At 37.9% G+C, this 12,237-nt stretch overlaps 2 protein-coding genes across 3 annotated transcripts in view; one reads left to right on the top strand and one right to left on the bottom strand.

Annotated features, from left to right (window-relative positions):
• Positions 1-11,388, bottom strand: part of LOC128066390 (signal recognition particle 54 kDa protein) — a 68,620-nt gene extending 57,232 nt beyond the window's left edge. For both annotated transcript variants that reach the window (XM_052659419.1, XM_052659420.1), the window contains exons 1-2: positions 11,184-11,388; positions 1,486-1,596 (exon numbers count right to left, since the gene is read on the bottom strand). In XM_052659419.1, coding sequence (XP_052515379.1) covers positions 1,486-1,563 — 78 coding nt within the window. In that variant the 5' untranslated portion in view covers positions 1,564-1,596; positions 11,184-11,388. The remainder of the gene's footprint in view (positions 1-1,485; positions 1,597-11,183) is intronic.
• Positions 11,389-11,857: 469 nt separating this feature from the next.
• Positions 11,858-12,237, top strand: part of LOC128066920 (uncharacterized) — a 28,217-nt gene continuing 27,837 nt past the window's right edge. Inside the window, exon 1 of the mRNA XM_052660043.1 lies at positions 11,858-11,992. Coding sequence (XP_052516003.1) covers positions 11,896-11,992 — 97 coding nt within the window. The 5' untranslated portion in view covers positions 11,858-11,895. The remainder of the gene's footprint in view (positions 11,993-12,237) is intronic.

The raw sequence follows: 12,237 nt of genomic DNA, 5'->3' as shown, positions 1-12,237 counted from the left end.
ATGAGCCTTAGCTGCTCATGGAAATAGCTGTTTACACATTAGAATGCAATACACTCCATGAGGGTAGGGATTTTAGTCTATTTTGTTCATTGCTATATCCCCGGTGGCAGCAAAAATGTTTGCAAAAATGTAGGCCCTCAAACACTTCTTGAATGGATTCTCATCTTCAACTTCTGTCATATGTCATATAGCAGCTTATCAGATTTCTCTATCTCTCACTAAAGGGATTTGATAAAAATGGAACTGATCTTTCATTAGAGGGATTTCTCCTTGTTAATTCCTTAGTAGCAGAGTATCAAGAATAGAGAAGTTGCCAATTTAAGCAACAGCTGTTATTTTACTTCCCATCAACTTCATCTCCTTGGTTTCTTTCCTTTTTCTACTATAAACACAAACAGCAAAAGGGTTATAAACAGGGAAAATTATTTGAAAAGCTGTCATTTTATTTATTCTGAATTCCAAAGACTAAACAGTGGTTTAAATTATGATTTATTACTTAATATTAATTATTATAAAAAGCTGTGTATGTGGAATTAGAAACAAGATTTTAATCCTGGTTCTTCCAATAAATAAATATGTAAAACTGACTTCCTACTGCTGTTAAAAGAGAGGCTTGACTAGCTGAGCTCAAAGATGGTCCCCAAATTGTTTAATTCCACTAGCTTATTAAAGGATTGATATCAAATTTTATATTAGAATTTTCTTTAAACCTCCAAGTTAGAAAATACTTTTAATCTATTATTTCATTTGATCTTTAAAATCATCCTGAAAGGTAAATGATATTTTCTCATTTTAAACATTAAGAAATTCTGAATTTGACTTGCTCAAATTTCTATGACTTGTTTAGCAAGACACTAAACAAGGTCTTCTAAAACCAAAATCAGTACTTTACCACTGGAACCACAAAATGTAAAATATACTTGTGGACTATCATCATCTTCTTTCAATTGACAAACCATTAATATACAATGGAGGGGGTGGAAATGGGAGCAAGAAATACCTTATACTTAAAACTAGGAGGAAAAGTATTTCAGATATCATATTAAGGAGTCAGCTTACAAAACCTCCAAAAAACTAAAAGAGGATTTCAGAGAAAATGAATCAAAGTAGCCAAAATGGAATTATTAGCCTTATATAAAAATGTGAAATAAAAGTCAAGGAAAAAAGATCAGATATATGCATGTCTAATCAAGAAGGAAGAAGGAGGATACTAAAGTTATAGGCCTATATTAAGAGAAAGCAAAAGCATATTTCCAGACCTAAGCCATTTTTGAAATATAAAACATATGTCATTATTACATATAAGTTAAGGTGGGGTTTTTTTGGTAATTCATTATAGAAAGTTGAAATTAACATAGTCAATTTCTCATAAAACACATTACTATACCCATTTATGGGTTTTATCTAGAAGTAACTATACAGAGATTATTACTCATCTATCTGCAATGCTAGTGATGATGTACAATCACCTATATTTTTACATACCTCTTCATTGATAATGGTGGCATTGCTCAATGAGCGCAATGCTGATGTTATTTTTCTTCCAAGGTCTGCTAATACCATCTTGAAAGCTTTAAGATGTGATCACAAGAAAACCTAGGAAGGAAAAAAAGTAAATAAAAACATCTGAAAACAATATCAGTTCCCATAAATGAAAACTTCTAAAGCAGAGTTAAGTTCAAATTAAAATACTTGAGTGTTTAAAATACAGTAACTTCAAATTCTACTGCCTTAACCTGCATCTTTAATACTGTCAGGTCCAAAAGCTAAAGGTACCACTTGGTTACAATGCCTTATATTTGAATACTTAACTGGAATATTCTTTATGAATCAGTCAATTTTATATATCAGACAATACGCTTTGAAGAAATGATGACATTTCAAATTAAATCTGTTCTCATTTTGGACATACTTGTCAATATGAATAACTGACTAATGTGCTATGTACATTCTTAAATGAAAAAAAAAAAGGTGAGAAAGAAAAAGAAAAAGGTGAAATCTCCACCCAGGAAATATCTTCTAATTAAAGGACACATTCTGATTCATGCTCTAAGCAAAAATAAAGCTTTAAAATTAGTAAATCATTTTTCATAGATATTACATTATCTCATTCATTTTCCTAACTACTAAGGAAAGAGGTATATATTAATAAGTTGTTCTTGATTCCCCAACTCTAAAACAAGATAACCTTCAAGGCCCCTCTAGCTCTTAAAATGTTATGATTTCATAAAATACGGAGATGTACCTATTACATGTAAATCAGGATGCAGAAAGTCATGGATGGTAAGCAGGTAAATATGACTTGCAGTTCCTGCCCTCAAGTTGTTTACTAGCTAGCAAGACAAAGCACATCAATGAGCAGCAAAATAAAGTAAATCTAAAAATTCCTCTGCCTGACTGCCTAGGCTTCTTTCTGCCTTCAGAATCAAATTGAAACATCAGCTTTTTCTGGGTCTCAAGCTTGCCAGACTGCAGACTGGAAATATGCCATCTGCTTAGCTATCCTGGGTCTCCAACTTGCCAACTCACTCTGGGGATGTCAGGACTCATCAGCCTCCATGACTGCATGAGCCAATTCCATATAATATATAAAAAGTTTCATGTATGTGTATGCACGCACACATGAATGCGCATGTATACACACATCCTACCAGTTCTGTTCCGTGGAGAACCTTGACTAATACCAGTTAAGTAGTAGTTCAAAGCTAGCAATAAATGCTTATGGTCAAAAAAAGAGCTTATGGTCAACTGCCAATAATTATAAAAATTATATATATATATATATATATATACAAATAAGCTCAGGTAGACAGAACAGGCTTCACTGAGAAGGTTGTCATGAATTTGATCCTGATACAGGGGAAGAAGTTGAATAGGTGGAGAAGAGGACAAAGGGGAGTTTGAAGAAGGTGAAATGGTACAAGCAGAAATGGAGACATGGAAAAGCCTGGATGGATATATTCATACTTTATGTATGCACTGTACTCAAAAATTATTGAGTACTACTTGGAAGATAGTAAAAAAAACATTCCAGTCAGGACAGAAGGCTATACAGTTAGAAGGAAATACAGGGTGTAAAGGGCCCTGAAAACCAGGCATCAATTGTCCAACATAAGCCAATACTGGCAGAAGAGTTCATTGTTCAAAACAGCTGTTTTGGTAACTATTCCAAGCTAACTGGTCTAATTTAGTAAACCAAGATTATCTAGACTAGATCCTATCTACAGACTAAACAGCTGACTCATTCAACATAGAGAAAGTGGAAAAATGAGGGAAGTCAAAGGAAGCAGGCAGGGAAAAGGCACTCAAAGACCTGTCACTGGCAGAGACATTCCAAGGCGAGCTCTACATTAAACATCACACTTCTATTCAGGTAAAATCTGATAATTTAAAAACTAAAAACATTATCAATACTTGATGGAACTGAAAAAATACCATGTTATACCAAAAATACTTACTTTTTTTTTTAAACAGTTACATGGTTACTTAAGCAGGAAAAGCAACCACTTTGTAGAAAAGATCCAGAAGTTTTAACTTCTTATCCCAAATCATTATACTAAATTATTATTGTTTAAGCTAGTATTCTTCAGGTAAGAGATAGGATTCAGGGGTTTCAGCTTATATCCTTTACCACAGCACTACCAGGGGTAATATAATCCTAATTATGACACTACAATTAGCTTTTTTAGAGATCATATCATAAACAGATCATCCTTCATTTTACTTATTTTTTCATCCTCCATTTTAAAAAGCTATACTAGTTAACTCTTATCTTCCCATGTTGACTGGCTCTTTTAAATTGAAAAAAAATTTTCTGTGAAATTTCCCAACACAGTTTTCCTTATATAAATTACTTACTGGTAGCATATTTTTAAATATATTTGCCTGATTACAAAAACCTACACTTCAGTAGGGGAAAAATAATATCTAATAATAGCTTTTATTTATAAAGTGTTTTCTCCACAATTTCCAAAGATGTATTTCTGAAAACTCTGGTATTAAAATTCTGTTCAAAACCTCAATGACTTCTCATTTCATGCAGAGGTAAAGTTCTCAGAATGGACTGTAAGGCACTTATGCACTTACACATACACACAGACACACAGAGACACACACACGATTTTGTTCCTTGCTGTTGATGCTGTGCTTTGGCCAGCATGTTCATCCTCTGGTTAACAATACAGCTCCCTCCCTCATCTCCCTCATATTGTTGTTGCCCAGATGCAATTTCTCAATGAGGCTTTCCCCTACCTCTTGTTTAAAATCACAAATCCCTTCTCTTTATTTTCTCTCATTGTTTTGTTACCAACATGATTTACTGACAGCTGACCCTTTAGCAAAGGGAGGTTAGTGGCACTGGCCCATTCCCCATCCTAGTAGAAAATCCAGGCACTGCCATCTCTGCCTCAGAAACAAAAGAGCTGACAAATGACTTACCCTAAAAGAGGCAGGAAGCTGGAACAGCTTGGAGGTAATTGTCTCAGATACTAGTTTTTATGATTCCACATACTGTGGTCTCTAATTGAACAAACTTTTCCCCACACTTAGTTAATTTAAAGGTCTATAAAATGAAACTATAGGTACTGGGTTGCCCAAAATGTTTGTTTTCCATAAGACATAGTAGAAAAACCCAAACAAACTTTTTGACCAAACAATACTATATTTATTGAAAAAAATCCATACAAAAGTCGACGCACACAGCTCATACCCTGGTCATCAAGGATTAACTACACATTATTGCAGTCTATCTCCCTCAACGAAAATGTAAGTTGCATGAGGGCAGAGATGTTTGCCTCTTTTGCTCTCTCCTGTGAGCTCACTGCTTTATTTGCCCTCAGTCTTTACTAAAAATGAACTTTATGGATGAATGATGTATTTAAGACCTTAGTTAAATAACAAAACTAGGGAGCCAAAGTCACAAATGGCCTTAAAAATATCTCTCAAAAGACCACATAAATTAACCGATGAAGATAACATGACAATGAAGAAAATCAATAACCTAGATAATTGATATTGTACAATTAGTTTTCATTTGCCTTATTATAACTTTTCAGAAGTTCCAACAAGACTCTTAAAAACTAACTTCGCTTTGTTCTAATATGCACACTAGAATACATATATCTGTTACTGTTAATGGCTAACCCTGTATCTCCAATTGGAATAATTTACAACTCAAGCACACTCACTCAAAATTCTCTAGGCTAACTAAAAAGATTTAGAGAAGTAAATATGTGTATACATGTACTAGAGCATCACAAAAGAAGAATCTCTACTTAGATGGGGCTGTTGGAAAGGTAAGAGATTACAGTATAGCAATTCATACAGTTTAACATCTATTATCTCATTCCACCCTCACAACAATTTTACCATATAAGCAGGTGAAAGAATGGAACAGCCATTCCCTACCCAATAAAAAGCATAATGACGCCCTATAGTCCCTTGGGTATACAACCTTAGGTCTGAGAGTATGAATGATGCTTTAGACAACTGAGTTGAAGATCCTTGCTGGCAAACTCCTGGAACAAATTTTGCTGCCATAATATCATAAAACAGGAAATCATATTTTGAAAGCAAAATGTACATTCCTCTTCATGAAGAGTAATAATTGCAATATCCAGAAAGAACTGATAAGTCCACTGCAATCAGGATGCACAAGGACTGATCTTGGCCCATCACACTTTCTTCTAACATGAATCTAAGAGTTGGACAGTGAGGCAATGGAAACAGGCTCAAGTTTGGGGTGCCCTAGGTAAGGCAGGCACAGGGCCAAGTATCATACTTACCTGCTACAGTGTGAAGTACTGGAAAGAGCATGGGCTTTGGAGTCTGACAGACTTGGATTCAAATCCCAGCTCTGTTACATACTGGCTGGGTTACTTTGGGCAAGTTACTTAATCTCTCTGAGCCTCACATTCCTCACCTGCAAAATGGAGATAATACCATTATCAAGGTAGTTACCCTGAAAGGCTGTTGTGAGGATTAAATGAGACAGTACATATAAAACTGCCTGCAAGTGCACAGTATGTTAACTGTTATTTTCCTTCCTTTCTTGATGATGTCAGTTGGCTTTCCCTATAATGCTGAGGTGTGAATAAACTGGAAATTTTCTGAACACTACTAAAGTGTCTGTCCCACTACCCAGGAATCACTCCCCCAGAATCTTTTAACATTTAGTGCCAATTTCATGTACTTGGTTATTATTCAACGGAAGCTGGAATGCCCAAGCAGACATTTTTCTCTGCATAAACAATTAAAAACAGTCCTGCCAGAACCCTGCCCAATCTGGGATTATATAAACAGACTCTAATGATTAGATATTCCAAATCTTATTATAATGAAAACACCTATTAAAAAATTATTCTACCTACTAGGCTCTTCTGTCCTTGAAATTCTACAGGCAAAAATAAAAAAGTTTTTCTATGCCCTAGTAAATGACTAACTTATTGGATCAATATTACACTAAAGAACTAAACATATAAATATACCATTATTAGTAAATATCTTTAGAAAAATGATTTCTACATTATATACTTTCCTGTAAAATAGTCAATAACCCAGACCAGTATATGCTTTCCTGATTATAATATTAAACACTTATATATATTTTAAATTCTACATAGCATATGTATTTATAGTCTATAACCACAGAAAAGTAAACTAACAAAGCAACCTATTGGTATGTTACTTGGTAAAATGATTATATCTGAATAACTAATACAAGTTAATGCCTTTCAAATTTAGGAATATTTTTCATTCTGAATATACTCAGTCCTCTAAAGAAATAATTCATTTTTTAGTTTTGTGATTACAAGAGGATACACATTCATTATATTCAAACATTACAGAAACATTAAAGGTACAAATATAGTTTTCCTAACCCTCTTTTTGTCCTTTGATAACCACCAACAATAATTTGGCATACACTCCTATAGACTTTTTAATGCATTATAATTTAGGCAAGTTTTCACAAGAATTATGGTTTGGGAAGGAGTGAAGAGGAAAGCAGAAATGAGGGAAAATCTTTAGTAAATATCTTTGCTAATGCTAAAAATATGCTTAAAGGTAAAAGCCAGATTACAAAACTGCACATAATGTATTTTGTTTAAACAAATATCCAAAAAACACATTACCCAGGAGGGAAATGTAAATCAAAGGCACAATCAGATACCACTTGACCCACACTGAGATAACTGTAATAACAAGTTTTGGTGAGAATGCGTAGAAATCGGAACTCTCATACACTGCTAGTGGGAACGTAAAATGGTACAGCCCTTTAGAAAACAGTTTGGCGATTCCTCAAAATTTTAAATGCACAAAGTTACTGTATGACCCAGCAATTCCACTCCTTGGTACATCCGAGAAAAAGGAAGATACACATCTACACAAAGAATTATACTTAAATGGTCACTAGAACCATTATTTACACTAGCCAAAAAGTGAAGGGGGAAAAAAAGCCAAATATCCCTCAACTGATGAGTGGATAAATAAAAATGTGGCATACCCACCAAATGGAATATTATGTGATAATCAAAAGAGATGAAGTACTGATACACGTCACAACATGAATGAATCTTGAAAGCGTTGTGCTAAATGAAAGAAACCAGTGACAAAAGAATATATGATTTCACTTATATAAAATGTCCAGAAGAGAAAAACCTATAAAGAAAAGTGGATTAATGGTTGCTTAGGGTTTGGGAATTAGGGGGAAATGAGAAGTATCAGTGGGCATGGGGTTTCTTTCTGGAGTGATGAAAATGTTCTAAAATTGATGGCAGTAATGGTTGTCCATGCTCAGTTGCGTCTGACTCTTTGCAACCCCGTGCACTGCAGCCCGCCAGGCTCCTCTGTCCATGGAATTCTCCAGGCAAGAATACTGGAGTGGGTTGCCAAGCCCTCCTCCAGGGGATCTTCCCCAGGGATGGAACCTGTGTCTCTTAAGTCTCCTCCATTGGCAGGCGGTTTCTTTACCACTAGCACCATGTGGGAAGCCCTGAATGGTTGCACAACTGTGCAAATACACTAAAGACCACTGAACTGTACCCTTTTTATTGTAGTAAAGCTGCTAGAAAATAATAACATTTGTCATCTTTAGATGGTGAATAGTAATTTAAATTTTCTAATACATTCCTGTAATTTTCAAATTGTTGGTAACGACTATGAGAATTATTTTTTGTTAAGGGGAAAGTTATTTTTCAAAGAGCTCTTTGTGAGAATTAGAATGATATTATTCTAGAGGTTGAGACAGAATTACCCCTTGTATTTAGTTAGTCAGTCACTCATTATACACCTACTATGTGCTCCAGGAATTGCTCCAGCATGAGCAAAGTTCTAACTTCAAATCAATAAATTACATCAAGTTAACACAGACAAGACTCCTCTGTTAACTTCAGAAAATAAATTAGGTATCATGCCACCACTGACTTCTCTGTCTTATTTTACACCAATCAATATTAGGAAATATTCTCTTCAATACAATGATTCTGTTTTCAAATTTTAAAACAACTTTAAAACTCATTTTAACATTAAAAATAAAACCACTGCAACACTTCATGGCTTAATAGCGGAAAATGTATACCAAAAATTCAATTAGCAACAATAGCTAATAATTCAAAAACACTGGGAATCAATTCTCTAAGATGCTTTCTGGCTGTCAAGTCAATCATAAAAAGAATCTTTATGTAAACTGTTACCAGGAGGAAAATTAAAACAAACTCAAAAGAACTCCTTGGAAATAGTTTGCCTTGAAGCTAAAAAGAACACAGCCTGAAAATATGGATGAGGAGGGATGAGGCATATGCTCAAGTAATGGGCAATTTCAATGGCATTCAGCTAACACCTGTCAGCTAAAAATGAAGTATTCAATCAGAATCTCCAGGAATGGTAACATCAGAAGATTATGGGGGAACTGGCCTCATCTAAATTCTTGATTAGGAGAGCCAAACAAGGCACCTATGTTTTGAAACACTTTACTGGCTATACTGATGTGCAGCCAGGGTTAACAATCACTGCATGAAGCAACACTCATTAAGGGAAACAAGAGAATGAAAAAATCTGTTCTATAATTTAAAAATTAGAGACAATGTAACAAAGCCATTGAAGGGAGGAAAAACTGGAGAGTAAGGAGACTACATATACTAAACATACTCCAAAAGTCTATTCAAGAGATGTGAGCTTGAACTAAGGAAGAACACAAAACAGAGGGACAGGGCTCAAGTTAGGGGTTAATCATAAAGCAAAATCTATAGGACCTAATGATCAAATGGTTATGGAGAATGAAGGAGAAACACAGGCAAAAATGACTGAGGGCTCTAGTTTGAATAACCAGGTGGTTAGTGATGCCATTAACCAATGAATGGAACGCAAAAAAGAGAAGCTGATTTGAAAGTTAAAGAGTTAATAGAGGCAAGATTCAAGGGGCTTTAAAGGTTATTTACAATATTCTACTACTAGGTTGGATAGTTCGGAGAAGGCAATGGCACCCCACTCCAGTACTCTTGCCTGGAAAATCCCATGGACCGAGGGGCCTGGAAGGCTGCAGTCCATGGGGTCGCTGAGGGTTGGACACGACTGAGCAACTTCACTTTCACGCATTGGAGAAGGAAATGGCAACCCACTCCAGTGTTCTTGCCTAGAGAATCCCAGGGACGGGGGAGCCTGGTGGGCTGCCGTCTATGGGGTCACACAGAGTCGGACACGACTGAAGCGACTTAGCAGCAGCAGCAGCGGCAGGTTGGATAGTTAGTGTTCACTTCATTATTCTTTTAAAAATTGAACAAATACCACAAAATTTAACTAGAAACCCAAGGTCAAAACTCTGAGATAAACTAGGAAAACGAGTGTAATAAAAAGGGGAACAAAAAGAAGGTGCAGTGAACTTGGTTTTAGACCTACTGAATTTGCAGAAACTAAAATACTATTTCATGAAACGGGGGCTAGAGAAAAAGATGTGGAAATGGTTGGCATACAACAATAATACCATGGAAGTAGATGAGAACTCTGAGAGAGAGCTTATGGAATAAGGCAATGGTGAACCACCAACTAAAAGGAGTCCACTGAGACTTTGAGAATAATCAGAAGGAGAGAAGCTTTTACCAATTCCCTTTGCAAAGGCATACAGAAGAAAACCAATTAAAAAAAAATTAAAAGCTACCATTTATGATTATCTTACTGTATTCCAGTGGCAGGTCCAGAATTTCCAGATAAGTGAAGTTACAGGAGTAATCAATCTCTTTCAAGGAGGGCTTGTAGATGCTTTTGCACAGGACTTTATATTTAGCTTTCTACTAACTGACCAGATCAAAAAATCAAGGGAAAGAAGTTTGAAGGAAATAATTCCCCTCCCCTTTGGCACCACCACTGCTGTATTCTAGGCACGGTACCAAACATGTTACCTAATCTTCCATTCTCAAACTAAGGTAGATGAGGAAACTGAGGCTAGATTGGAATATCAACTTGCTCAAGGTCACAAATCTTTGTTCCCATAGCTCTCATGCCTCTTTACACCTTACTAGAACTTCTCATTACTCATCTTGATTATGATGTATATTTATGTGTCTCTGTATCACTGTACTGTTAGGTCCTCAATGCCAGGGTTCAAGTCATTCATTTCTGTATCCTTATAGCTAAGAAAGAGTAAATATTTTGTTGAATGAAGCATATGAAAGAACTATGTGAGAACAGCATCAACAACGTCAACAGGGGAGAGTTTCAAGAAACGGCTAGTAGCACCAGATGCTACGGACAGAGCCACCAGTATATCTTAGGTCGTCAACGGCACTGAACTGATATCCCTTAATCACTTTTGAAAGCCTCCTACAGGCGGGACACTTTGTTAATTAGACACAAGTTAACGTGGAAAAATAAAATCTGGTACAAGTCAACAGATTTTCGGAGTAGCAGCCACATCTAAATGCTTGATCAGGACAGCAAAACAGAGTCAGGGCTGAAATCGCTTACGTTTAATTTGGCTCTGGCAAATCTGAAGACAATTTTAAAGGCATCTTTTAACAAAACTTCTGGTGAGGGACAAGAGACGAAAATGGGCCAGCGCACCTCTGTCTCGATGACGAAAGCTGGTGGCCAAAGCAGCCGAGTCCCTGCGGAGTGTCTACCCCGCTGAGCAGGACTGGGGCTGCCCCCAGCTGCCAGTCGGTAGTCTGGGGCGGGAAAAAGCAGACACTTACCGCAAAAGGCACCGCTACCGCCGTGGCCCAAAAGGGCCGGGGAGACCTTCGCGAAGCCCCACGCCGGGGGAGGAAACCAGGGAACGCGGGGATCAGACAGACAGGTGCGACCCCACAGCCCGACTTCCCAAACTGGATAAACTAGGGTTCCAGCGCCCAGTACCGCAACGCCAACTCCCACCAGCTGGAAGCCCGACGACTGCCACCGAACCTTCCGCCCAATGAGGAAACGTCACCACTCGGCGTAGTCCAGCCTTTCAAGAAGGGGATACACTTCCGCTTCCGGGGCACTCGGCGCGTGTCTACAGTGTGTTTACAGAGAGTGTATTGAGATGTTTCTTTGCCTTGACTGGCCTTTGACATTCGTTTCTATCGCTTAATATCTGCGGCATTATAGTTAGTATGAAGATAGGAGGCTTTCTGGGGATGCGATCTCAGGAAAGATGTCCAGACTCCAGGCGCCACCTAAAGAAAAATGACTTGGCTGAGCATCACCAGCTAAGAGGGGAATTATGAAAGGTGGGGGTGGGGGGAGGGATGTCTCAGAGTAGGGAGTCCCAGGAGCACGTGAGAACACCAAGTAGGAGGCGGGGCTTAGACTTTGGTAGCCGAGGGAGGCGGGTTCCACGCCGGGTCTAATCGGGTGTCTGAACCGGCCTCTACCTGCGCGTGCGCAGTGCGAACCTTCCGCTGCTCTGCTTTCTTCTCCAACATGGAATTTCGCGCCGCGCGGCTCGCAGTACTGCAACTGCTCCGTACGGTGGCTCCGGCAGACCTCCCAGCGCTTCTGCAGTGGATGCGAACTACCCGTAAGCGATCAGAGCCAGAGTCAGACGGTTGGGGCAAGGATATGCGGTGGGCGCTGGCCTTGGGGACCTAGGGTGAGGCCAGAAGCCTTCCATGGGGTAGAGGTGCTGGTCTCTGCTCTGCTACCTGGCGGGTTGACCCGGGCATATCGCAAGCATCGGCAGAGTAAGAGTCCAGTTTAGGACTGGGTGCAGAAAGACCCGGCTCTGGGTTTTATGATACCGCCACAGACTTTGTCAGCTAAAGC

Source organism: Budorcas taxicolor, chromosome 21, assembly GCF_023091745.1.
Source record: "Budorcas taxicolor isolate Tak-1 chromosome 21, Takin1.1, whole genome shotgun sequence".
NCBI classification, from domain to species: Eukaryota; Metazoa; Chordata; class Mammalia; order Artiodactyla; family Bovidae; genus Budorcas; species Budorcas taxicolor.
The sequence above is the reverse complement of the archived record's forward strand: the minus strand, read 5'-3'. Positions and strand labels throughout refer to the sequence as shown.